Here is a 27,513-nt window from a genome sequence, read left to right as displayed (position 1 = left end):
ACAAGATCCATATTGCATATTTTTAGATTTCAATAAGCCTATAATTTTTGAGCTTGAAATTGCCTTCTTAAAAAATAAGGACTTAAAACCCGTTCTGGAACAGGGCCTAATACAACAAGTAACTTTCTCATGTAGGAGCGATTTATAACGAGTTAGTTTTTTTTTATTTTTATAACTCATCGACTGGACCAATTTTTGCGCACTTTGTCTACCTGGAGTCGAATCCACCCTCTTGCATGGAGTCCAATTAAAGAACGCAGGAGCAAAACTTCATACGGACTTCACCTGAGAGGTTTCAGACCCGAAATATTAGGAGAAAGCAAACTCTTAAATCTCAAGCCTTCACCATCGAGCCCCGATTCATCAAATGAATTTAACAAGGGCTGCTATCGTTTCGCTCACCAGATTGTGATGGCTTAAGGAAAAAGACAACACCATGACAATCTGCGGAGATAATGTTGGCAGGATGGCGATTTGCATTAAAGGCCGGAGGGGCTTGGAATGTGATTGCTTTTCAAGGAAAAGGAGAAATGTGCATTCACCGAAGGCACGTGATAAGCAGGTGGGGTGTTACCAAGTGCCCAATGCCCCATATATCTTCTAGATCCGCATGAAAACCAGCTCTGAAGGATTAATGACTAGGGACCAAAAAGTGCTAGTATTGCCCTGCTTGGGAGGAAATCTCAGTTTTAAAGCTCCAGGATGTTTATTTTTATTATAAATTATTTATCCGAAGCACGTTGAATTCATGAAAAGTCATTCGACACTTAGAGTGGTTTTTATCTGAATACAATGATAAAGAACAATGACCAAGCCCATAACTGGGATATGCAAAGAGGCGAAGCTAATGTCTAGATCCTGAGCATTAGCCTAACGCTCTCTTCACACCGTTAACAAGGATCGGTACATGTGGAGTTAGCAACCTAGACACCGAGTCGTCTCGGGATGGCTGAATTCCATATTAGAGGCACAACAACAAGCACCGATGGAAATCAGACAATGAATCGAGCAAAAAGGTAAAAGAATCCAATACCTAGGACTATTGTCCAATAAGCATGCCGGCCCGGCTCTGGACGAGGAAACAAAACACCGTCAACTAAAGATGCCAACGAGTCCTCATCTGAAGCAGTTGAGAAGACTCTGAGGCAAGCCCCTCTGCCACGGTAGGCTCTGCACGCGAAGATCGGACAGGAATGCTGAAATAGGCTAAGACTTCAATCGCGCGACCACGGTGACCAGAGCCATCCTAGAATTCAATCTCTAGGTTGTTTTTTTTTTTCTTTTTCCCCCCGGGATCTAGGATGTGTTTGGATTATGCATTTCTAGAAGAATTCATGGAGAGAGAAAAACAAGTTACATCTTTAATCCAAACACAACATAATTAGGACTATTAAGTGAACGTTGCCGACTAATTATGGATGCACCTTTACAGTGCAAATTGTCAATTGACAGCATGTCTCATTTATTGTGTTGAATTTCAACTTGGCTTGTATTTTTATTGTGTATTGGGTTTTTTTTTTTTTCAGAAAATAATTGCTCAGTATTTTTTGTCTTAAAATACGGGTTAGAAATATTATAGGCAACATTAGATTTCTCCTTTTTTTTTAGCCGCTACTTTGAACTTTGGAGGAAATCTTAACATGGTACTGCTGATCATTGGATTTGGGGATGCTGCAAAGCACCTCCTTGTACACCTCTTTGTAGAGCGTTGCGGGGCATATTCAAACCGTTCAAAAATATTTTTAGTGGTCTTGATTAAAAACGAACTCTTCCTTAACTCTTTTCTAGAAGAGTTTATTTTTAATCCGGACCATTGATTGCAGAGATGAACGGTCCGGATGTGTCCTGTAGGGCGCTTTACAGGAAGCTGCTTTGCAGCATCCCGGGTCCCTGATCATTGGCCACGTTTGACCTCATGGTTACAACTTACAACTCATTAATTCTCAAGTTAAAAAAAGAGAGGGAAGCCTAAGTGTGTGTTCGGTATATATATGTAGACCAAACAAAAAAAAAAGAGTCACGTAAGACAACCTCAAGACACTAAAAAGACTGTATTTTTCGAATTCTTTTCGTTTTTAGTAATAATGTTTTTTTTCAATTTTGATTTACGTTTTTGTTCTTCTCCGATTCTTCTCGTTGGTATAACAATTAATCCAAAAAATTGATCCGAATTTAGTAAAAAAAATTCTATAAAAAATCTGGATCAAAAGAACAAGAAATTTAGGCCCAAGGGAGCATTGGACAAGAATTGACCCACGGCCCTTCCAGAGTGAAAACGAATGGGCCAACACAAGTGTTGCATTGGGCTGTTCAGTTAACCCGGCACATTCTTATCCCAGGAATATGGCTGTAAACAAGTCGAGCCGAGCTCGAGTTTCACACCGAGCTTTGTCAAACTCGAGCTCGGCTCATTTAATGAGCGAGTCAAAAACTTGAGCTCGAACTTGGCTTGAGCCTTAACGACTTGAGCCCTTAATGAGCCGACTTACTAAACGAGCTGACCTTCACGCAGCTCGTTTACTAGCCGAACCAACCATTAACTAGTTGAGCTTGCAAGCTATTCGGTTCATTTATAGGCATGCCCAGGATCAGGAGTGTTTTCCAAGAAAATCCCAATCTCATGCCATCAATTAAAACACGAAAAACTTGTTTGGATGGTGAGAAAGGGAGAGATAAGAACGGAGCTCTTTGTCACTAAATCTTACTATTTTTGGGAGCTCTGTCACCAAATCTCACAAAAAAATACTAATGAGATTGGGCAAGAAAGGGGAAGAGCCAATCAAAATATTTCTTTTTTATCCTTTTCTCAATTTCTCACCAAAATGTTCAATCCGAATTTAGTAAAAAACAATTTTTCAAAAAAAAAAAAAAAACTGGATCAAAAGAACAAGAAATTTAGGCCCAATGGAGCCTTGGACAAGAATTGACCCAGCCCTTCCAGTTTGATATGGCTTTTGAAAAACCCGAATGGGCCAAGACAAGTGTTACATTGGGCTGTTCAGTTAAAATCGGCCCGTTCTTATCCCAGGCTAGGATCAGGACTCAGGACTCTGGAGTGTTGTCCAAGAAATCCCAATCTCATCGCCCCATCGATAAAAGCGAAAGCACGAAGATTACGCTATCAGTCGAAATTTCGCTCTTCTTCTGCTTTTCTATTCGAAAACAGGTAATGTACGTTTGTACATGTATGCATATCATGTAATCTGTTTATGATCCGATTTTCTTCTGGTTCCGCTGTCGTTGCTATTGTGGTCTGTGAAATTCGTTGGTTCCAGTTTAATTACAGGTTGGTTTGCCTCTGAATGCTTGAGAATTAGCTCGTGTTTGGATTAACTTTTGATGTTTGGTTGTTATTATTCGTCCTATGGAGATTATTTTAGTTTTTGGATTAACTCTTGCTGTTTTGGTTGCTGAAACAAAAACCACGAGAAAATGAAAAAGAAAGAAATTTTGAATCATTCGTCCTATGGGTTCTATTCCATCATTATAAGTCCTAAACACAACACAGTGAACTATTTGGTTAAGGTGAAAAAACTGTGTTTGACTATGGTACGGTTGGTACCATCCTAATGACCCACATGACTAAGTATATAAGCTTTTAGATACCCCTTCCTTGGAAGTTAGTTTTCAAGGTTGAGTTCTACCCAGGGGTTGGTTTCATATTAGCCACCACCTTGCGGTTCGAGCCGTGAAGGGGGCAACGCATAGGCTGGATTAAGATACTTAAAAGGGCCTTGAATACTGATAGGTCGGTGGAGCCACCAAAAAGGGCTACCATCAAGTGTGGAGAGAGTGAGCTATTGTATTTGACCCACATCAATAAGCATGGGCTTGGCCTTGTGTGTACACAATATAAGCTCTAGGGCACCCTCCCGTTGGAAGTCATTTTCGAAGGGTGAGTTTACTCCAGGGTGGTATCAGATTGTGTTATGAATGTGTAACTATGTGAAAGTGCATTGAAGTTGAAGTATGTTTTGATGTCCTAACTTGTTTGGCCTTATTTCCACATTAACCGTCGTCCTGTAGGTGGTTATTAGCGTGCCCATCTATAATATGGCAAGCATCAGTAGTTGAAGAGGTCCTGGGATTAGATGCTCCCTTTTCGTTTCCGTCGTCACTAGTCACTTAATCGTAGTGTTTTCATATTCCATCTTTGATAGTTTGGTGTGGTGGCCCACTTACGTTTGTGTATTATTTGGTTTATATTCTTTGATCGTAAATGTTTTCTAGTTAATATAAATTGTAGGTATGAAGTTGGATACAAGTGCTCTTGAGTCGCACCGGCTGCTCATTGGAGCAAGCAATGAGCTTCAAAATGGGTTCTCAACTGCCCCATCTTTTGAGATTCCTAATACTACTGATGTGAGTATGATTCTTTTGAGAGGATTGTTAACGAGCTCAGGCCATTGGTTAACAACTGAACAAGATTAAGATACTTGTATATTCTCAGCAGCATGCCCTTTCACGACATTAGACAACAGCTTCTAAGTATGTTAGCTAGTGCCCAAAGGGTACTTGTTGGCAAAATATAATGGGTTGATTTAGTTTTACTTCATTTTTTATGCTATTGAAATTTCGTTGTTGCTTCAGTTTGATTGCTTTCAGAAAGAAGCTATACAGATGGTGAAACCAGCAAAGGGCACCACCACTCTGGCTTTTATTTTTAAGGAGGGTGTAATGGTTGCTGCTGACTCTCGTGCGAGCATGGGAGGCTACATCTGTACGTGCAGTTCAACATTTATGTCTTCCTGTTTGTTTTCGAGGGGTGTCGGTCTATTAAAGTTCACATTTTGTAACAGTAAAACTGTAATTTTCACAGCATCGCAGTCTGTCAAGAAAATCATTGAAATTAATCCTTACATGCTTGGCACAATGGCTGGTGGAGCAGCTGACTGTCAATTCTGGCATAGAAATCTAGGTGTTAAGGTAATGTTTATTGTTTACTTAAGTTCTTTCTTACCTGTATGGTATGCATTCTATTCCAGGTCTCATCGATATAATTCTACCATGTCAAAGCAGAATGTTGACATACGCAGGTTTTCGAACACTCAAGATGTGTGCAGTACTGTTATTTATTGGCACTCTATCTTTTCTTTTGATAGTTTTGTACCGACTTGAACATAACAGCTTTATGATAAAAACACTTATGATGATGTAAACACACTATTCCTTAATCCTTATTTTTTAGAAGTTTTTTTCATCGTGTTTTGCTCAGTATTGGAATTCCCTAGATTTATTTTGACACTATTGGAAGCATTCAACTCATATGAGGTGGAAACGCATAGGGAATAGCTTAATTAGCTAATAAACCACATGAATTGTCACGTCCCCGAAACTAGGATTGGTCAAGTCATCGTGACCGGCTGATGAGTACTAACGCTAATCAAAGCCTCTTTCTTAAAAATGAAATTTGGAGACAATAACTTGTGAAAAAACGTAACTAAACCACTGCAGAGCTTTTATTACAAACAAGAGGATTCTCGAAAGACAGCAATTTTTCATTATTTACACAAAATAACAGACATATGCCAGGGCAGCGGCAACTCAATTCGTATTCTGCATTATCTGTAGAAAAATATTAATTTTCATAAGTCGAACGCTCATGTGAAGATAGAAATACTAGAGCTACATGTTTTTACCATGGAAACAGATTCGTAACACAAATACTTGCATGGTCTGAAGAAAATAATCATATGGTGTACAATCCAACAGTTTAATCTTTTTGTAGGGGAGCAATCCCTCTTTCTGTGTGAAATGATCAAGTCACGGGCCCTAGTGCTACATTCTTTCCGTCCGTATAACTCCCTTCTATGTTATGGTATCTTTTATACCATCCCCCAAACTCGGGACAACTCTCTGTCTGGCCAAGTAGATTTTCTAAGCTTAACTTTACAAAGTATCACCTTTGTCTGATGTGTTTCTTTTAGTCTTTTAACATGAAAGTTTTACTGTACCTATTCCATGGCATATTTTAGATAAACTCGTTCTCTTTTCCAAACATATAAACATGCTAGTTCTATATAGAAAAATCATATAACTAAAGTATAGGTATCTCATCTTGGACTTCTTGTGAGCTTAGTGGAGACTTGACTTGTACCCCTGTTAAACTCCCGACAATGTAGCGGTAGCTTGGCTGTCGAAGCTGACTTCTTTTTCTCTTTTTCTGTTGCTTAGCACCACCCTACTAATCTAACACATTCCCCATGCATTTCACATTTCAACAAGTTTTTAATGTCTTACTTTCTAATTTTTGTGAATTTCCCCAAAGTAGTCACCCTATTTATAGACTTCTTAGACTAACACATTGTTGACAACTAAGTCGTCCGAGTGTCTTGGAAGCTTGATGTGGCCAAGCTATGTCCATGACATGGCCAAGCTACAACCATGATGGGTATAAGCTATACTTATGATGTGTTGAAGCTAGTAGCATGTGGTGACCTTCTTTCTTTGCCTAGAAACTAGTAGAATTCTTGGTTAATAAGATATGTAATTATTTTGGTACGCATCTATAATAGTTCTGATTTTTGTTCTGGAAATAAAACTAAAAATTCTAACACACCGGCCCCAACGTTGTCTTTACTCTTTTTTTTCCTTGAACATTTTATATCAAGTTGCGTATGAATTTAGGGTTGGGGTTTTACATGAATTTTGTTGGTGCACTACTATTCTACTAGTTGGACTGAACTTTGATCGAAAACTGACTGAGGTGGAAGCTCTACCATTGCCTATTGGACAAGGGTAGGGTCCACTTGATCACCCTCCAGTGTGGTTGTGACTAAGTTACATTGACATTGGTGCGGGTGTGCATCTAGGGGTCAGACTCATCACACTCTTAATCTAATCAGACCTGATCTTGGCAAAAAAAAAAAGCATCAAAACATAGCTATGGATGCTTTCTTGATAGTACTGATAATTAATAAAATGAATATGGATTCAACTGTTTGTTAGGATCAAAGGGAGTAAAGTGCACGGGTAAATAGAAAGGGCATTTGGCCCTAAGTAAACTAGAAGATGGGATTAGTAGCCCTATCATTTTTGATCTGGTGGCAGCCTAAACTTGTTCAACAACTCTTGTTTTAAACATGGGTTTGAAACATATTTTTCTGGGCCACTTGTACAAGACAAATGGTTGTACAAATGGCCCAAAGAAAAGCCTATTGTTGAACCGATTGTAATGTTTCATCCACTCTGCCACCATGTAATCATATCATGCTCAATCTGCATTGTCATAGAAATTCTGTATCGTCTTCCTCGTTCACCATTGAACTTGTCTTCCAGGTCACCCTTTCCCGGGGTACTACTCTCTCTCTCTCTCTCTCTCTGGAAGCTTTCTGCTGACACAGCGTTAGTGAGATTGGAATCTTGAAGATACATGTGTAGTTGTAATGCTTCTATAGTTCTCGTCACATTTTACGTACTTAAAATCATGACGCTACCATGTATATTGTAAGAACTAAAAGTATGCATGCATGCTTAGCTGCAGGAATGGCCAACTGTGGGGGGCGATTTGGTGCCAGAACCCCACTTACACATTTACCATTAAGTAATATGTTTAGACCTGCGTTTCCATCAAGAGAGAACCATGGTTCCAGTTGGTTTGGGAGCTCTCAAACACATGAGTATCAAAGAAATTGTAGAAGGCCTACTCGGAGAAGAAATTTTGTAGCTGCCATCAAATTGTAGGAATCTGCAATTTTGAGGGGAGAGAGAGATTACCAAACTTCAGAAAGAAATTAACTCAAATTCATTCTACTACACTGTATTATACTAGTACCTAATTTCATTTGCAAAGATTAGAAAAATGAAATCAGCATGTCTCCAATAGAATTCATATATTGACTAAAATGTTGCAGCTGTGCAATGAAAATTTCTGAAAATAAGTTTGGGTGAAGTAATTTACCACATTGTAGTAGTGAAAGTTTTGAAAAGCAATGTAATCAACTAATCGTGGCCAACTCCGTAGTTGAATACTGTATGGTCTTGCTAAATTAACAAATCAGCTTGGTGCATCTGTGTGGTTGACTTGGTTTAAATTTGACCGCAATCCCTCATCTATTTTTAACTTTGGTCTTAGGCTCTAGGGACTTTAAATTCTGAGTGCTCTAGTTTTCCTGCTTTCCGATCTCTAACTACATTTTCTTGGCTATTTAGTGCCGACTCCACGAACTTGCGAATAAGCGCAGAATATCGGTTACAGGGGCCTCGAAGCTTTTAGCTAACATTTTATATAGTTATCGCGGAATGGGTTTGTCTGTCGGAACAATGATTGCTGGTTGGGATGAAACGGTAATGACATTTGAATTTAATAGAATGATGCTGTTGTTCCTGCTGTTATTCGGCTCTTATATATTCTGTGTTCCTTCTTTTGTAGGGTCCTGGGCTGTACTATGTGGACAGCGAGGGGGGACGCCTAAAGGGAATGCGATTTTCTGTTGGATCCGGTTCTCCTTATGCTTATGGTGTTCTGGATAGCGGGTGAGATATTTTTTCACCCTTCTTTCATGCCATATTGTGACATGAATTTGTGTGTAACTGTGTACTCCTGCTCTGTTTATTCTCTTGTCTGTGTTTTCTTGCACTTCTGTTTCAATATTTCCCTTTAAAAAAAGAATTGGATAAATTTCAACCTTCAATTCTTTAAGACTTCCTCCTCCTATTCTCAATTATTCAAACCGCCCCAAAACCTTAAATTTCCTCTCATCTATGATTCTCTCTCTCTCTCTCTCTCTCTCTCTCTCTCTCTCTCTCTCTCTCTCCCTCCAATAGAGTAGTTCCATTTGTAGATGATAAATAAAAGAATGAGGCTTTATTTATAAAACTTGAGAATTCAATTTACTTACCATCTGACACTACAGTAAGGTTTTCTACTTTTCTTAGATGGTATTTTAAGTATATACTGTTGATGAGAGCCATATATTGGCATAATCAAAATGGTCTATTATAATTAATGCCAAATTTTGGTACTTTGTAACGGATAGTAGTGTAGCATTAACAATTATGCTTGACAAATTATGTTCAAAACTATGATGAGTTGGTGCCCCCCCTACGTCGAATTCCTGAACCGCCATGTACATACCCTAGTGTTTCTCAGTCGTGAGACTCACGATTATATGCTGCAGTATAAACTGGAAGGGTAAACGTATTGTAACTTTTTTCTTTGGTCTAAATCAATTGGAAATGAACTTCTTCTGCACTTTCATGACAGTTCTTTTTGTTTGTTTGCTAAAGTTTCAGTTGCTTTATGTTTCCATTATCTTGTTGCTGGTGTATGTGTCCACTTGGTAGGTATCGATATGATATGTCAGTGGATGAAGCTGCAGAGTTGGCTAGACGTGCAATTTATCACGCGACGTTCCGAGATGGAGCAAGTGGTGGTGTCGCTAGCGGTATGTACTCTCTCTCTCTCTCAGATTGGAACCCTACAAATTCATGTTTCTGTTTTTTCAGTTTATTATGTGGGAGCCAACGGGTGGAAGAAACTGTCCGGGGATGATGTTGCTGAGCTTCACTACAATTACTATCCAGTTCAACCGACCGTGGCAGAACATGTGATGGTTGAGGGATAGCTGCTTTATTTTGTTCTTCCTGTAACTCCCTTATGTTTGCATTGTGTTTCTTCAACTGAACAGCCTGATTACTGCATAGCATCTTACTTCTGCTGACCTCTTTTTGAACTCTGGTGTGCCATTTCTTTTGATTTTAAAATATTTCATTATAGGTAAAAGTTTATTATCTTTACAAGCTTTACTATATATCTTTTATGTTATATTCTTTTGGTGTGTGCGCATTTTTTTACCTTTATAACATATTCTTTTCCAATTTCTGGTGTATTCCCCGAGGCCAATAATCTTTTTTATCAGCAAAAGCTAGTATTGTTAGAATAGTTATAGATTAGCACATTGGAGGAGGAATTGAACTCATGACTTCCATTCTCCGGGCAACTAAGTGCACCCGTGATGTTGTTGGGCCAAGTACCTCTTGGCCCTGAGGCGCATAATCGGAATTGGCTCTCTCTTTTCCTCATTCTATTAGCGAATATGCTCACGTTCTCGCTCACGCAAGCGTATGCGAATTATGTTACCTAGGTTCTATAGAATATTTTAGCAGGTAAAACGTCACGACACATCAAGGAAACTTCAGTTTTAGTTACTATGGCATCCTCTGCCTGAGCTATCTCGTATAGTCAAATTACATACTACTCCTACCAAAATGTTTAAACTGGTATGTGCATTAGGCATTATGCATGATTGACGTACTAGTGGGTGCTGATGTGCATTGGACTCTGCGCATGGGCATGCTAAATTTATCATTTTTTGCTCAAATCATCCACATTTTACTCAAACTCTCGCGCACATTTACATACGTGTGTCTCACACACTCTGCACCACACTCCCACTTGAATGTGAGTGCGTATGTGGGTCACGTACACTCGCAACATGAGAACTCCCATTTGAATGTGAGCGCGCGTGCAAGTATCTGAGTAACGGTTGAGATTGTAACAAAAATGACGAGTTTGACATGCCCAACTATTGCATACGCACTCACATCCCAGTGAGAGTTCCACATACACCGGCGACGTAGAGTGTGTGGGACGTCACATAGACCTGTGTATATTGTATGCAATTGTTTCTGCAAAATGTGTCGTTATAAACTTTTCGCTAACCCATTTCATTTTACGTGGTAAATGGGACCCAAGCTTACTCAATGAACATATTGAAGGCTCTTTTAGGCTATTAGGATTCCCTTGAGTACAAAGCAAAGGGTTCTCTTTATCATTCATTCAGTCTTCCTACTCCTTCTGTCGAGGAATATTGCACCTAAAGGAACACTTTTTTCCTTGTCTCTTCCTAGTTATCTAGCCAAGTGATTAATAAGTACATAATTAGGGTTCCCATCATTGACAATTCTATATGGTCATTGTCCTTTGAAGGAAAGATAAGAACTAGAAAGTACTAATATGCACCTAACATTTGTTGAATGTGGTAGGCTGGATCTCTTTGTACTAGAGTGCCCTTGGAACCATGTCCATTTTTACTTTCAGAACTGGAATTGATGGGATTAGAAGAATGTTCTGTGATTCTTAAGTCTTAGGGTACTCAACTCTTAGGGCACTAGAAGTGGGGATAAGAAGAGAAGGTGATAAGGTGGATCTAATATTAGGCTTGGTTTGATTCCGAGATTAGGCACCTGGATTGACACACCTAATCCTGCGTTAGGTTCCTGCAAAATTGTCCAGGAGGAAACAAATTATGGGATTGCAATAGTCTTTCGTGGACAATACAATCTCACACTCAGAATTGGACATCGAACTTAGGGACAACCAAACTATGTCAAAATAGTACAACCCCATAGCCTCTTTTTGTTTTTTTTATAACTGGTATTCAGGTCAGCTTTTGCGCACATTAAGAGATTCTGAGATTTTGAAGTTAACAACGAAACGAACTTATTGTGCTCCAAAATGTTTGTTTTTACTGAAGATGAGAGTCGAACTTGCAAGGTTAGGGAGAATATGCGTCCTGTATTTTCAATCCCATAACCTGTAATTAACCTACAATGGCATAACAATTAAGTTAAGATCCCATTGTTGGGTGTAAAATGGTAGATTCAATAAAACAAAGAATATGGAGGGTTGAGCTCAGTTGCTATCAATTTCTCATGTGGCTGTCAGTCTTTTTGAAATCAATTCATATAGAGCAAAAGCTCTGACTTTAATAGAGACCACCACAAGAGGACAGTGGGATTAGTTTTCGGGATTAATCGAGATGCTCATGAATTAGTCCAGACACCCGAATTCTTAAAAAAACGAAGAACATGGAATTGACAGTTATGAGGTGGAACATTTCACCACTTTTGTCTTTTGCTCTGTAGATAGAGCTTTCTCGTTCTCGTCCTATGCACATGCAACTCTCAGACATAAATACCATTGTCAACTACTTTTTGCAATCCCAATATCCAACTGCTCCGAAAGGACTAGGATACAAAGATAACAAAACAGATAACCCAAGCTGGAAAGAACCCCCCTCCTCTCTCTCTCTCTCTCTCTCTCTCTCTCTCTCTCTCTCTCATATATTGTTAGCTTCTAAGCATGTTTTCATGATTGACAGAGGGGTATAATCATCATGTACTTCTCCACTCAACAATTGGAAAACCCACTAAATGTCTGCACCAAGAAATTTCCTTTGTATTCTCATCTTCACCTCTTAACAACAACTACATAATTGAAAAGAGATAGATTTATTCACGGAGTCGCGTAATCACATTTGTTCATTTCGACAATCAATAATTGAGATATATTTTTAAACTATTACTGATAATAAATATCTTTTAATTGTAATAGTTTGTTCCGTAAATTTTATTTACGGAGGCTCCGTAAATAAAATTTTCTCAATTGAGAAAGAAATCGCACAGACAAGAGTGAATGAGAATGAAAGAATGTCTTTGAAACTATCATAACATGTGTACAAGTTGGTGGCGTTGGTTAGTTGTAGATATATATATTTATATTAATGTCGTAATAAATAATCCCATGGTCCCTTTTTTCCTCACCCAATTCTGCCAACAATTCTTTCCAAGAACTAAAAACTAATGATACCAAACCATAGTGTTCTATTTAGGGTTAATATATACATATACAGGTGTTGTAAAAAGGGCATTAGCGTCCAAAAACAATTTATTGGGACATACTTTGTCCCTAATTCAATATTTTTAGCACTTTGTATCCAAGGGATCTCATAGCGCAATATGCATACTTAACACATGCATAATTAATGGAATCTACTGAATGCATAGTCTACAACATGAGGTTAACCTTTTGAGTCACGTATTTAGGCTAAGGATTAGCAGGTCAGCTGGCGCGCGGGTCGTTATAGTTGGTATTAAAGCACAACCCTGGTCTACATGGTGGTGGCCACCTCTAAAATCTGATACATGATACTAGAGCCAAGTGCCACACCTGACCACCGAGAAAAGGTTGTTGGGCTAATACAACGGGGACATTGCAACTAAGGTGGGGAGTTTGTAGAGTACCACATCGGCGAAAAAAGTAAAGATATTTATAAGGAAACATGAACAACTACTGTATAACTTCAGATTAACTTTCTGAGTCACGTGTTTAGGCTAAAGGTGTTAACGGGTTGGCGCGGGTCGTTATTGCATGATTCTCATTTTGCCTAAAAAATATGGAAAGTCTATTTCAAGACCATGCGCATACTTTACTCATGAATAATATTTTACAGCCCACCTACCGACGTGAATTGCAGCCAAATCCTTTTTCTAACTTGAAAGGGGAAAATTCACCCTAGAAGCACATAGAAAGGGTAAAATTATGGCTATGATACAGGATTTTACTGTCAAGGGCAAGACTAGTACGTCACTTAGGATTAGTTGATGTGTGCATAATTTACGTTACTCAAGATTAGTTGATGTGTACGTGCATAATCTGGCTTGAACACCTGAGTAATAAAGGGAAAGACTGGTGCACTTTTTTCATGCTAGAGAAAGGAATGGGGTTCACCAATGTTATATATTCCAAAGGTAAAATATCAGTTTGGCCAGTTTTGTTATCAAATCTCATTTCAATTTATCACAAAAATCTTAAGATTTTTGGTGTTGGTTTTCGATCGGGCGGCTTTCTATCGGTGTGCCCGAGATCCATTTACTTTTTGTTATCTTCCTCAAAGATTAATAACATCTTTTTGCTGTTGCAAAAAAAAAATCTTAAGATCTTAGGAAAAAGGAGGAGGCTGTTCCGATTGAGAAACCCTTTGAAATACGCAGTATGCACTATCATATTGGTCCATTTGATCACATTTTCTTGTTACAAGTCCCCATGGTCTATTATTGGGGTTAAACATAAGTACTTCTAACACTACTCGTATGCCATGAGACCTTTAGTTCGGTCTCGACGTAAGTGCGGTGGAATCTCCTACTACAGTGTGACGGAACAATACTCTTTAACGAAAGAAACGAGATACCATACCTGCACTCCCATTTTCGTGACCGACAAATAAGAATCCTCATTTCAAGAACAGACATTACCCTACAACGAACACTATTCTAGTACTGCCAACATGGTCCAGATCATGGCCTACTAAAACCACATTAAATACCCTATAGTCCTTTTTAGGTCAAATATTAAATACCCTAGTCTTTTCTTAGATCATCATTGGGGTATTTAAAGTCCTAGCTAGCTAATGCGTCGAGATTCCGAATGCATGTAATACATGAAATATCTCAACCATTAAACTTCGTATTTATGAGTCATATATGTTGGAAGTTAACCCATAATTAAATCATCAAATTAAAGAATTCCCAAATAAAAAAAAAAAAAATCTAATGTGTTGTGGAGTTGGAGTTGGTAACGTGTGAGCCATCTCTTATTAAACCCGATTGTATGATTACCGTTATTGTTTTTTGCTTTTTTTTTTTTGGGGTGAGGGGGAGGGGGCCTCGATGGTTACTGATATTGTTAACGTAGGAACTTTCTTTTTTTGTAACTTATTCAAGGACTACTATAAACTTTAAAAGAGCCCATTCAAATCACTAAAACGAGTCTGTCGATGATTGAAAACCAGGGCACCCATGCACCCCAGTCTCCATTATTAGTGTAAATGACAAAACAACAGTATTTAACAGTCAGCTCAAATTCGACATGTACTTGTTTATATTCACATAAAACTTAATTCTCACCTTTTTTTGAAAAAATCTAAAAAAGCAGTTCTTTTTTGGGTCCATGAAGGTCTGAAAAGCAGTTCATGTGTAGTAGTAAAGGCCTGAAAAGCAATTGACCAAAACAAAAAGATGTTTGTCACCCAAATAGATCAACATCGCCATCACAGGCCGGGATATAAAGAAAATTGCTTTTCCCACCCCCCCTGACACCACACCCCTCCCGGTCCCACACCCTTTTTCCGCTTTTACCCTCCCTCAGCCCTTTTAATTACCTTCCTCCGCCATTTTAATTCCCTGAGCCCTGCTGCCTCTAAACGGCAACGTTTGGGTTAAAAAAAATATCCTCACCATCAATTTGCAATCCTATGGAGCAGAAACGTAATTATGAGAGCTCTAGAGACAAAATTTGATTATGTCTCTTTAGAATAATATGATCAAAATAAAAAGATCTTCACACCCGTTCAAACGCATTAAAAATTGAAGTATTTAATTTTTTAACCATATTTTTTAATATATAAACAGTCTAAAAAAAACTTAAAAAAAACTTAAGTGCTCAAATTTTCGCTCCGTTTGAATCGGTGCAAAAATCTTGTTATTCTGATTATATTGACAAGATCTTTGCACCGATTCAAACGGAGTGAAAATTTAAGCACTTAATTTTTTTAGACCGTTTATATATATTAAAAAATATGATTAAAAAATTAAGTGCTTCAATTTTTAATGCGTTTGGACTGGTGTGAAGATTTTTTTATTCTGATCATATTATTTTAATTTATTTCTTTACTTAATTACTCGTATTTTTTTAAGGCCTTTCAACAAAACACCGTAAGACTTATTTTTTAGTTTTAAAACTTTCTTAGGATGTCCATTGAAAGGCCTTGGAACCAAAAATTTATTACGACCATTTAAGATGAAATGATCAGAAAAATAACATCTTTGTACTGGTTCAAACGGATTGAAAATTGAAACACTTATTTTTGTAATTATATTTTTTAATCTATAAAGGACAAAAAAAGAAAAATAAAACAGTCATATAAATATGATCAATTGAAACACTTTTTTTTCTTAATTACTTTACAAAGCTTAAAATTAGACTTGAACCTATTATTAAAGAAAAAAAATTCAAACTAAAAAGAAAGAAAATGAAATAAAATGAAAAAAAAAATCAAACTGTAAAGTAAAGGAAAAAAAGAAAGAAAGAAACGGTAAAGAAAGAAAGAAAAGGAAGAGAGAGAGAGAGAGGCGGGGGTAATTCCGGAAAAAGGGATGTGGGGCCGGGGGGTGTGTGTGTCAGGGGAGGGGGGAATAGCAGCTCTCGGATATAAATACCCACCAAGTGTTTGATTCAGCGGGTAAGAGAAACTTCAACAGACTATATATGGAAATGAGACTATAAAATGTTGGCCATTTTAACTAATTAACAACCAAGGTTTTGCGAATTTTTTTGTTCCATACCGATCAGTACCGGTCGTACATAGTGTTTTTTTTTATATTATTACATATAAAAACGGGACCTTAACCATTCAGTTTGGTTTTGGTTGAAATATTGAGCGGTACCGGCTAGTACCAATTGGAACCGGGTGAGTAGTGGTCAATATCAGTCATGCTATACATATGTAATGATGTTATCTCTTGATATATGATATTCATTAATCACAATTATTACTATATTTAGTTCATGATATTTCTATGTTAATAGGATACACATGAATATATAATTTCTGTAACGTTAAGGGCCCGTTCCAGAAAGTGAATAAGAACTTATTTTTTGTTCAATAATAAGGCTTGTTCCACAAAAATAAGAAGAATGTACTTATTTTTTCAGAATTCATATAAGTACCAATGGGCGCCGGGGAGGAAAATCGTACCGACGGCCGCGTCGGGCCGTCTCCGGCCACCAGACGGCCGATCCGAGCCGTCCAAAAATTATAAATAAAAAAAACTGAGGGGGCTAAAGCGGGAATCAACGGCATCCGAGGTGTGTAGGATGTTTGATCCGAGCACCCCTTTTTCGTGTATATGATTTCACACGAGAAAGGGGTGCTCGGATCAAGCACTTTACGCACCTCGGATGCCGTTAAATCCCGAGAAGGCCCCCTCGGGTTTTTTTTTTAGAATTTTTGGACGGCTTGGATCAGCCGTCCGGTGGCTGGAGACGACCCGGCGCGGCCGTCGGTACGATTTCCCTCCTCGACGCTCATTACTCATAGCACAACTCCTTATTTTTTAAGAAGGCAATTTCAAGCTTAAAAATCATGTGCTTACGCAAATAATTTTCTTATCAATATGAATCTTGTTTGATAGATCTCATTGAGATCTTTAATACGGTGCAAAAAAAAATTGAATTTTTTTTTTCATTTACATTATTTTTGAGTTTGAAAATATGAAATAAACTTTTTATTTGAGTTTTGTGGAATGACCTTTCTTATTTTTCTTTGATAAGTTCCAAAATAAGTACTTATTTTTTAAGAAGACTTCTGAAACGGGACCTAAAAGTCTAAACCGGTACCCGAAATGCCACTGATGCTAGCATGTATAAAAATTAATAAATTGGTATTGTACGGTATTCAAAATCTTGCTAATAACAACATAATCTCACCGTGGCATCATCTCCTCGTCATCAAAACTTCTGTGATGCTCCCAAGTGGTATGGGAGCATCATACTCCCAATAAATTACAGCCCTTGGATTGAAAATAAATAAATCACAGCCCTTAGATCAAAACCAAAAACTAAGAATAGGGTGGTTTTGTTAAAAATGAGGCGGTTTTGACCTAAAAAACGGAGGATTACTTACCACAGAACAGGCAATACTTACCATTCACTAAGGCAACACTTACCATTGTATAAGGCAGAACTTACCACACAGGTAAGTTCTGCCTTATACAATGGTAAGTGTTGCCTTAGTGAATAGTAAGTATTGCATATAATTCATTGGGAGTATGATGCTCCCATACCACTTGGGAGCATCATAGCCTTTGCCCCTCGTCATGGGTACCAGTTTTCCTTTTTTGTCTTCCTTTTGTGTAGCCCCTTGGACAATTTCCGAGTTCCAAATTAAATAAAAAAACAAAAGGAAAACATGCAACATTGGATAAAAAGAAGAGTAAAGTGTAAATGTGTGACATCATCGACCATCTCATCACGCATATGTTCATTCACCTTTTCATGTGATGTGACTGAGATTTGAGTGTCGAGCGGGTACCACGTGACGGGATCCGTCGGTGATCCAAATCATCTCGGTGATCCAAATCATCCAAGCAGTGATTAATCAACGTTTTAGATTTATTTTTTTCTATCTCCACCCTCATTCCACCGCTCTCTTTCCTCCTTTTCTTTTTATATAATTCGAACCATACAAAATACGTTTGGATGATCTGAATCATCTACGGAATACGTACCCTTCTGAAACCCAAAGATTTCTTGCTTTAACTAGACAGAATGCTTAATTAGTACTACTATATAGCATGCATACAAAGATCAAAGATGAGCAATACAAAAGTTATGCTCCTTTGGTTTCATAATGTAAAGTTCATTTCTTTTTGTTTTTTTGTTACTTTACTGGGTGAAATAGCTATTAGGAGACGACCCATGCATAAAAATATAAGACAATAAAGGAGACGATTTTCTTTTGATGAATATACGTGGGTTACAAAGGAGACGAGCCCACCAGAGTTCTGTAGTATTTGAGCTCGGCTCATTTATAAAAAACTTGTTTGTACAAATGTCGAGCCCGTAAGGGGCCGAGCTTGACTAATTTATTTAACAAGACTTTTTTAAACGAGCTAAGCCTATATTTCAAATGAGTTGAGCTTTTTGCGGACTGTGTCGAATTTTTCGAGTGTCGAGCTCGTGTCATTAAATAAAGAACCTAAGATTCCAAATCAAAATCGAATCAAGCTAAGCAACTCGATTCGTGCCGCCCTATAGCCTATATCTAAGTGGTGCTTATTCAATTTTTTTGTGAATTTGTTAGTTTTGTTCTAAATTTTTATAAATTATTAATTCGTCTAAACGAGATAAACCAGAAAATAAAAAAAATACCCAAATATTTTTAAAAATATCCAATTTTAAGTCAAAAAATTTGACTTTTTTGACTTTTTAAGCTGAAAAGTGTAATCTCAATTTCCTAGAATATTTAGGTAAAAATAATTTTTTTATTTTTTTGATATCTCTTGTCGAAATGAATTAATAATTTATAAAAATTTAACACAAAACTAACAAACGTAATTTTTTATTTAATAAAGACAAACTCAAAAAAAAGAAAAGAAGTCCTTTTAACTTAGCGAAACTATGCCCTAATTGATCAAAGAGATCATCCCAAATTACAGACACAGAAAGCAATTGCTTTTCTTCTACTCCCTTTCAGTTGGAAAAATCTCTCTTTTTGGCGCGAGGTGGGTCCCCTCCAATCAAATACCCATTCATTCTCTCTCTCTCTCTCTCTCTCTCTCTCTCTCTTCCAAGTCCCTTTCTCATAAATACCCCCAACTCCCCCCCATCACTCCTACAACTACCATCATAAAACCCCCCACAGCCAACTCCTCCGCCACCTCCACCGCCACGCCGCCATGCTCCACCGCCGTCTCTGAAATTAACACACCACACTATACGACCATCGAAATGCCAACAACACCCAGTATACTGTTTTTTCTGTTTCTAATATTTGTAACGAACCTGAATTGTACATTTTCTCTCTCCTCCGACGGCCTCTCCCTCCTCTCTCTGAAATCCGCCGTCGACTCCTACGGCGCCTCGGCCTTCTCCGACTGGAACGAGGAGGACGACACCCCGTGCCGGTGGACCGGGATCGCCTGCGCCAACATCTCCGGCGCCTCCCGCGTCGTCGGGGTCGCCGTCTCCGGCAGGAATCTCCGGGGATACATCCCGTCGGAGCTCGGCACCCTAGTTTACCTCCGAAGGCTTAATCTACATGGTAACAACTTGTACGGCTCCATTCCCGATCAGCTCTTCAACGCTTCCGCTCTCCACAGTCTCTTCCTCTACGGTAATGTGCATGATCAAATTTGTGCTTACTTGTAATTTACCCAAAAAAAAAAAAACAGAGAGTTCATTTTTTAAAATACTTTAGACACAGAAATCCGAACGCAGATGCTTTGGCCATTGTCGTGTTTAAAGTCGTTCGATGTCTGTAGATTCCAAGTGCATCGTGGAATTCACTTGCATCGAACGACTTCTTTCTGACCGATGTTTTTATAATGGTCGTGTTTACAGTCATCCGATGCCAGTAGATTCCCCGTGCATTGTGGAACTAACGTGCTTTCTGAATTATGTTCGTAGCACTGCTACCACGAACAACCGAGATTCAGTCTTGCGTCCCTCTGAGCAAGTGTATTGCTTAGTGATATTGTTGATTCATATCATAATTGAGCGGACTCACTAGAATTTAGTCCGGTGAGTTATATTCGGACATATTTGTTGCTACCACGATCCATTGGAATTCAGTCCTGCGTAGTCGTTAAAAAATAGCAGTGTAATGCTTTGTGATACTACTGATTGAGATCATAATTGAGCCGACTCAGTGAGAATTGAGCGTGATATTACTGTGACTGTTTTTGACCGAATCTTCTTGTTTTGAAAAACAGGAAACAACCTCTCTGGTCCTATCCCACCTTCTCTATGCAACCCCACTCGTCTTCAAAATTTAGATCTCTCCAACAACTCCATTTCCGGCCCACTCCCCAATTTCCTCCGCAACTGCGCCCAATTGCAGCGCTTAATCCTCGCTGACAACAAGTTATCCGGCGAGATTCCGGTGGGGATTTGGCCGGCGATTCCAAACTTGGTCCAGCTTGATTTATCCTCGAACGGCTTCACAGGCCCGATACCGGAGGACATCGGGGAGTTGAAATCTCTCTCTGGAACTCTCAATCTGTCATTCAACCATTTCTCCGGCATCATTCCGGAATCTTTAGGGGATCTGCCAATGACAGTTAGTTTCGATCTGCGAAACAACAATTTCAGTGGCGAGATTCCTCAGACTGGATCGTTCTCGAATCAGGGCCCGACGGCCTTTTTGAACAACCCGTCGCTCTGTGGGTTTCCGTTGACGAAAAAATGCCAGAAAAACAGTACGGAGACGGTTCCAGGGATTCAGAATCCCTCGCCGGAGTCTGACAGTAATGGCCAGCGGAAAGGGCTGAAGCCGGGGTTGATAATACTGATCTCGGTGGCTGACGCTGTTGGGGTTTCATTTATTGGTTTGATAGTTATTTATTTGTATTGGAAGAAGAAAGATTCAAACAGTTGTAGCTGTGCTGGGAGAGGGAAATTGGGTGGCAATGAGAAAACCAAGTTCTGTGTTTGTCCTTGTATGAGCGGATTTCCAAGCCATGACTCGGAACTCGACTCTGAAAAAGGCGGTAACGGTAGTGGTGGCGGTGCCAGTGGTGCTGGTACCGGTGGCGGAGAGGGTGATCTTGTGGCTATCGACAAAGGGTTTAATTTCGAGCTTGACGAGCTTTTGAGGGCATCGGCGTATGTGTTGGGAAAGAGCGGGTTGGGCATCGTGTATAAAGTTGTGCTTGGGAATGGGGTGCCGGTGGCGGTGAGGAGGTTGGGAGAAGGCGGCGAGCAGAGGTACAAGGAGTTTGTGGCGGAGATTCAGGCGATCACGAGGGTTAAGCATCCCAATATTGTCAGGCTGAGGGCTTATTACTGGGCTCCTGATGAGAAGCTTCTCATTAGTGATTTCATCTCTAATGGCAACTTGTCTTCCGCTCTCCGCGGTAAATTTCCCTACTTCTCGGTGTGTGTCTTTTGGAAATGCCATAATTCTAGTTTGTGTTTGGTTTTCATCCTTTTCCTGAATCCTTCGGAAACAGAGAAGTCAGATAAATTTGTTGTTACATGGCGTTTAAATATCAATATGGAGGTTAGAGGAGGAAATAGGTTGTTAAATATTACTGTCAACTTATGAAATCACTGAGAAGCTGATGACTTTCTTGTTCCAGGAGCAGAAGAGTTCATCAAAAGAAATCCACTTTTAAGGTCTTCGTTCGTTTTGAGTTTTGGGACTTTGGCTTTTCTTTCTCAAAATCCAAAATCCAAAACGAACAAGCCCTTGAGTGTCTAGCTTTAGTCAAGTGTAATTCAAGATATCTTCGGTTCAATGGGTCGATCAATCCGGGACCAATTCCACCCTTCTTGAGAAGGTGCTCAACTAAAGTAGGGACAAAACCCGTTGAACTTAACCAACACAGGAGTTGATAGCACGTGAACGAGAGTCCAACTCCTATTCAAATGACAGGTTGTTGAATTTAAGTACACTATTCACTAATCAAAATTATAGGATTCACTATGAAACACCTGATGATCAGATGTCCTGGATCACCTACTAGAAGACTAAATTCTTGGTGGCATCTGTGTCGTCAAGTAGGTATCTGGGAATGATTGTACCACGGCTATGGACCCACTCTTTGGTTGGCACCAAACCTGGGCCTAACACTACCAGAACAAAAAGCATTGAGATAGGGTGATTGAGGAAGAATTATGTCGGGGATTCCGCACTTGAGAATTGAGACCGTAACCAGGCCGTTACTTAGTGATGTTGCTCCATGTTACGAGCCTCTGTCGAGCACTTCTCCTATAATTTCGGTCGTGATTTGCTAATGGGGTGGGACCTGTGATAGTGATTCTAGTTCTGTTAAGTTTTGAAACTTTAGTTCCGTTACTCGAAATTTGATCTGTTAAGATTCCTTCAAAGCGGAAATGGCGTGCTTTTACTGTAATCGTTGTTGCGTATGTGACGCCTATAGTTGCTTGGTCTGGCTATTACTCCTTTCGCAGTACGAAGAATAAGAACATAAAATCCCTTCATATTCAGACTACCTCTTTTTGTGGATGTGCATTTGCAGTGAAAAGAAATTTGAGTGGCTGCATTTTCCATGGTCCATTGAAATTCATCAGAGGTTTCTCTGAGTAGCTCTATTAGTGGCTTAAGCCCATTCAATCTTCTCTGTTATAGGCTCACCATTGATTGAAATTTATCTCGAAAGAATCTTCTGAATCTACCCGTAAAAAGTTCTGAATTTTGTTTTTATGGAATTTTCTTTGTCTCGTAGATGATTCATCTTAGCATACGATTTGTTACAGGGAGAATTGGCCAGCCATCATCCCCTCTCTCATGGACAACCCGACTGAAGATCGCAAAGGGCCTCGCACGAGGATTGGCGTACCTCCACGAATGCAGTCCAAGGAAGTTCGTCCACGGCGACATCAAACCATCCAACATCCTCCTAGACAATGAATTCGAAGCCTACATATCGGATTTCGGCCTCAACCGGCTCATCAGCATCACCGGAAACAACCCTTCCTCGTCCGGTGGCTTCATCGGCGGAGCACTCCCGTATATAAAGTCAGTCCCACCTGAGAAGGCAAACAACTACCGAGCACCAGAGGCTCGATCCTTCATAGACCGGCCGACTCAAAAATGGGACGTGTACTCGTTTGGAGTCGTCTGTCTAGAATTGCTAACGGGAAAGTCCCCGGAGCTGTCCTCTCCAACTACATCTACTTCAACGGAAGTTCAGGATCTAGTGAGGTGGGTGAGGAAGGGATTTGAAGAGGAGAATCCGTTATCGGACATGGTTGATCCTCTGCTGCTTCAAGAAGTGCATGCCAAGAAAGAAGTACTGGCTGTTTTCCATATAGCCCTCGCTTGCACCGAGGGAGACCCGGAGATTCGGCCTAGGATGAAAACCGTATCCGAAAATCTCGATAGGATCGGGACGTAGCTCTGTATGTTTTGTCGAGGAGTCTCGATGTTCTTGATTTTGCTATGGGAAACTTTGTGCATCGGTACTAGCAGACACGGATCGATGCTTCGATCTCTATCGGGCGAGGTACGGAGTTTCTTGATGTCTTTTGGGAGATTCTCAAGAGCATTTTGTTGTAACTTTTGGTTTTTCAGTTGGGGGTAGAGGGAAAGCTAGTTGCCTTTTGTATTTATGTTTCTACAATGATACCCAATTCCTTTGTTATTAGTATGTGTTTGTAATAAGATGTGTCCTTGTCATTTTGGTTCCTTCTCCTTGGAATTCTTTTGTGTGTTGAAATCTCAAATAGTTTGGGAAATCAAGCTTGTCAAGTTGGTTGTCTTATTTTTCTTTTCAATAGTGACCTGCATTCGAGTTCCACGGAGAGCAGGCAATGGCGGATTCAGAAAATTTCGGACAAAGGGTCACCTTTCGAGCATAAATTTAATAAAAATATTCACAATCTAATATAAAGAGAATATGCGTTAAAAAAAATATTAGGAGAATAAAAAATGAACGTACTAGTGTTTTTACATTTTCACTAGGTCGTTTATTACATTTTTATTTGAGCAATTGGTAAAATGATATGGTTTGGCTTTGTGGAACTACAACTACCTAAGTTTAGGATCAACTCGGTTCAATTCCTATCAGGAGCAAGTCATGGAGAATTCTTCTCCTCCAAACGCAAATCAGTTAAAAAGGGAAAACCAAAGAGCATTCCTAATGTTTCAAACACACGACCACTCTCATGTGGGAAAGAAGGACTTCACCACTTGATCTAGGCGTTCTTCATGCTTTATTTAGCGTAATTTAATATATAATACTTTCTGTTTCGATTTACAAAAAAAAAAAAAACCGATAATATCATTAGGGTCATGTGATCCTCCTGTGCTTATATTGGATTCACCCTTGGGAGCTAACACTCCGTTAACCTCCGCTGATGTATACCGTATGACCAAAAAAAAAAAAACTCAAATAGTTATGACTTATGAGGCAGTTTGGCAACCTGGGTTTCTCCCTTGGATTTGGGCCATAGTTCAAGGCTGCCTGATTAGGCCCAGTTGACTTGCTTGGCCTATGACTTCATTTAAGAGATGATTTTTATTGGAAGCTTATTTTATTTTTTAGCCCATTGGGCTGTCAATTAGCTTAAAAAAAAAAAAAACACTCCCATACACTGCACTACACTTTTATAAAGCTTTTAGTATATCTCAATACAATTTTTTTTTTTACCCTTAATGACAGTTATTGAGCTGTTTTTAGCATCTTCCAATTTGAAAAACCACCATCATTCGAATAATTAACTTTCATGAAAAAAAAAAAAAACAGTTATAAATCCTCTAGATTGTGCTTTGATGGTGGATTATGGAAGGACTTGTGGTGAGAAAGGAAAATACAAGGGAAAGTGAAGTGAACACAGGTGACAATTTGCAACCTAACCCATGAATCGGACCATAACCCAATCTAATTCGTTCCTATTGAATAATGCTTGATATGAATACACTTTTAATTATATTTTTCGTTTTGTGTGTTTCGTTTGTCTTTTTTGAATTTTTGTTAGATTTGAGGAATTTTTTTAGATTAATTATCTGTCTCGATGAGAAAAGTCTAAAATAAAAAATTATGACCGAAAGCCAAAAAGAATTCACTAAAAATGAAAAAAGTAGGGTCTTTATGTGTAGCTCCTGTTTTGGACCTCCTCTTCCCACGCACTCCAGAAAAAAATGGAAATGCACCATTAAGGATTTCTAGAATATTTTCTCAAAATTGCTCCTATATAATTGTCTAAACCATTAAAACTCTATAATAGAAAAATGCACCCTAAAATCCTATAAAAATTGCCTAAACCTAAACTCTATGGTACCTTATGAAAGTGCCTAAATCTAAACCATAGGGTACCCTATGAAAGTGTTTAAAATCTTAAACTCTATAGAAGTTCCTAAACCACTAAAACTCTATAATAGGAACAATAAGTCTGTCCACACAGATTTTTCACGCACAAATTTTGTACAGATTGTGATGTGGGACCCACTACAGGTCCCACACAAACGATTCAAACCGTTCATCAAATTTAAAACATGTTTTCAAAGGCTCCCTCGAGAAATTAGCTCAATCCACTACCTATAATTGCCCGATCCAATCATCTAATTTTTCATTTAGTTTTTTAAAACCTGAATGAAAAGTTAGATAATTGGATCGAATACTTCTAGATAGATGATTGAGCTGATTTCTCGCGATGCCCTTTGAAAACATGTTTTAAATTTAATGAACGGCTCAGATCGTTTGTGTGTGACCCGTAGTGGGCCCCACATCACAATTTGTGCAAAATTTGTGCGTGAAAAATATGTGTCATTAGCACTGCTGAATGGGAAAGTGCATCCTAAAATCTTAATGAAAATGCCTAAACCCTAGAGGCTACGGTGGATAGGGTACCCTAGAATTTAAGCACTTCCAGTGAATTTTTATAGTATTTTAAAGGTAAAAAGGTAATTTTATCATGAGGTTGTACTTGAAGGTAGTTAAAAATAAAAAATTGAGTTAACCTTAATGAGAATTAAATGCGCACTATTTCTAGAGGTAATTTTCTAAAGAAAAAAGGTATCAAACTGCTGTCTTATTTGTCTAAAATGAGTCTTATTTGATTTTTTAAACATCGATCAATTTTTTTACAGTTTCGCTATTGTCAGCCCAGTGGCTGACGATAAGGCCATCCACAGCGGTATAATCAAAAATGGATAACCAAAAGTTGACACATCAGCTTTTGATTATTCACTTAAGAGATGGCAAAGCTTAACAATGTTGAGGTTCACCATGGTCACTTCTAGTTCATAACCAAAATAAGGGGTCCACTACAATTTCACACAATCTCTCTCTCCCCTTTTGTTTCCCACCATTCACTTCCCTCCATTACGTTTTTTTTTTGGCAAAAATATATCGAATATATGGTGTTCTTCCTAGTGTTATCTATCAAAACAACACCGATTTTTTTTTCTTTCTTTTCCTATAGCCTATATCACAAATCTACTACTCTCTTAATTTTTCAAAAAAAATAAAAAAATCAGATGTGTTCTTAAATTTGGAAAAGAATGTAAGGTTCTTCCTCTTTTTTTCTTTTTTTTTTTGCAAAGTTTTTTGTTTACTCAACCATGGGGGGAGGAACAAAAAAATGAATAACCACTTTTTAGTCGAAAAAATCAATTTTTTTTGCTAAAAAGTGATTATTTATCAAAATACTTGGGTAAAAGTTAAAAAAAAAATATTTTTCCCGATTCCTCTCGTTGAGACGAATCAATAACCTATAAAAGTTTGGCGCAAAACTAAAAAATGCGAAAAAAATTTAAATAAAGATAATTTTCAGATTTAAGTTAAGTTTAAGTTAAATTCATAAGAATGCAGCCTAAAATAGAAACGTAAAAGAAGAGTAAAATACCTTAATCCAGCAACGATGAGTTAAATTATAGATGATCGAGAAATATGAGCTTCACTTTTGAAGGAAAAGAAAGAGAAACAGTTTGTGGTTGAAGTGAATAAGATATAAAGCAAGTGAAGAAGAGAAGAATAAAATAGTAGTTGAAATACATGTGTATATAAATTTTGGAATTAGTTAACTTATGTAGTGTGGGATTCACAAATTTTGATTATTGAAAAAGGTTGCTAGTTTTGGTTATCCAAATCCAAAAATTTGATTATTTCTAAGAATGTTGCTAAGTTTGATTATACCATTGTGAGTCATTTTTTGCACAAATATTGTTAACTTTAACAACAATTGTCTTTTGGTTATACCACTATGGATGGCCTAAGCACACTAGAATAGAAGAAAAATACGTATTTTTGTGTACTATTTTTTATATCATTTAATACACATTCATACACGTACTATTGTCAGTCCATTAGACTTATTTTAAAATTTTCCATTTTTTTATACTTTAAACGACTAATTCCAAAAATTATGATGAAAAAATAAAAAAAAATAAAAAATAAAAAATACTGAAAATATGTTTCAGACTTATCTAAGGGGGTGTTCCAACTTTCAAAAAAGAAGGTTTTTGAAAAAAGAATGTAATTTCA

At 38.3% G+C, this 27,513-nt stretch overlaps 2 protein-coding genes across 3 annotated transcripts; both read left to right on the top strand.

Annotated features, from left to right (window-relative positions):
• Positions 1-3,036: 3,036 nt before the first annotated feature.
• Positions 3,037-9,747, top strand: LOC131311237 (proteasome subunit beta type-5-B-like). 2 transcript variants are annotated; one of them, XM_058338597.1, is made up of 8 exons: positions 3,037-3,166; positions 4,247-4,362; positions 4,591-4,720; positions 4,820-4,926; positions 8,152-8,286; positions 8,372-8,475; positions 9,286-9,386; positions 9,448-9,747. In XM_058338597.1, exons 2-8 carry the CDS (start codon positions 4,249-4,251, stop codon positions 9,564-9,566), a joined length of 810 nt encoding a protein of 269 aa, XP_058194580.1. In that variant the 5' UTR covers positions 3,037-3,166; positions 4,247-4,248; the 3' UTR covers positions 9,567-9,747. The 2 variants fall into 2 exon arrangements, with proteins under 2 accessions (XP_058194580.1, XP_058194578.1); XM_058338595.1 differs by having other exon boundaries at positions 3,044-3,166; positions 4,231-4,362.
• A 9,405-nt stretch (positions 9,748-19,152) lies between these two features.
• LOC131311056 (receptor protein kinase-like protein ZAR1) lies at positions 19,153-23,714 on the top strand. Its single transcript, XM_058338373.1, has 3 exons — positions 19,153-19,676; positions 20,275-21,417; positions 22,784-23,714. Exons 1-3 carry the CDS (start codon positions 19,292-19,294, stop codon positions 23,422-23,424), a joined length of 2,169 nt encoding a protein of 722 aa, XP_058194356.1. The 5' UTR covers positions 19,153-19,291; the 3' UTR covers positions 23,425-23,714.
• Positions 23,715-27,513: the final 3,799 nt, after the last annotated feature.

This window comes from Rhododendron vialii, chromosome 12a (genome assembly GCF_030253575.1).
Source record: "Rhododendron vialii isolate Sample 1 chromosome 12a, ASM3025357v1".
NCBI classification, from domain to species: domain Eukaryota; kingdom Viridiplantae; phylum Streptophyta; class Magnoliopsida; order Ericales; family Ericaceae; genus Rhododendron; species Rhododendron vialii.
Note: the sequence above shows the minus strand (reverse complement) of the source record. Positions and strands in the feature narration are given on the sequence as shown.

What these genes read in the sequence shown, in the direction of transcription:
- LOC131311237 (XM_058338597.1), top strand. Translation starts at nt 4,249, where the DNA reads ATGAAGTTGGATACAAGTGCTCTTGAGTCGCACCGGCTGCTCATTGGA. An exon ending in AGATTCCTAATACTACTGAT is followed by an intron (nt 4,363 to 4,590) that starts GTGAGTATGATT and finishes TTGTTGCTTCAG; the next exon opens with TTTGATTGCTTTCAGAAAGA. An exon ending in TATGGTGTTCTGGATAGCGG is followed by an intron (nt 8,476 to 9,285) that starts GTGAGATATTTT and finishes TCCACTTGGTAG; the next exon opens with GTATCGATATGATATGTCAG.
- LOC131311056 (XM_058338373.1), top strand. Translation starts at nt 19,292, where the DNA reads ATGCCAACAACACCCAGTATACTGTTTTTTCTGTTTCTAATATTTGTA. An exon ending in CCACAGTCTCTTCCTCTACG is followed by an intron (nt 19,677 to 20,274) that starts GTAATGTGCATG and finishes TTTGAAAAACAG; the next exon opens with GAAACAACCTCTCTGGTCCT. An exon ending in CTTGTCTTCCGCTCTCCGCG is followed by an intron (nt 21,418 to 22,783) that starts GTAAATTTCCCT and finishes GATTTGTTACAG; the next exon opens with GGAGAATTGGCCAGCCATCA.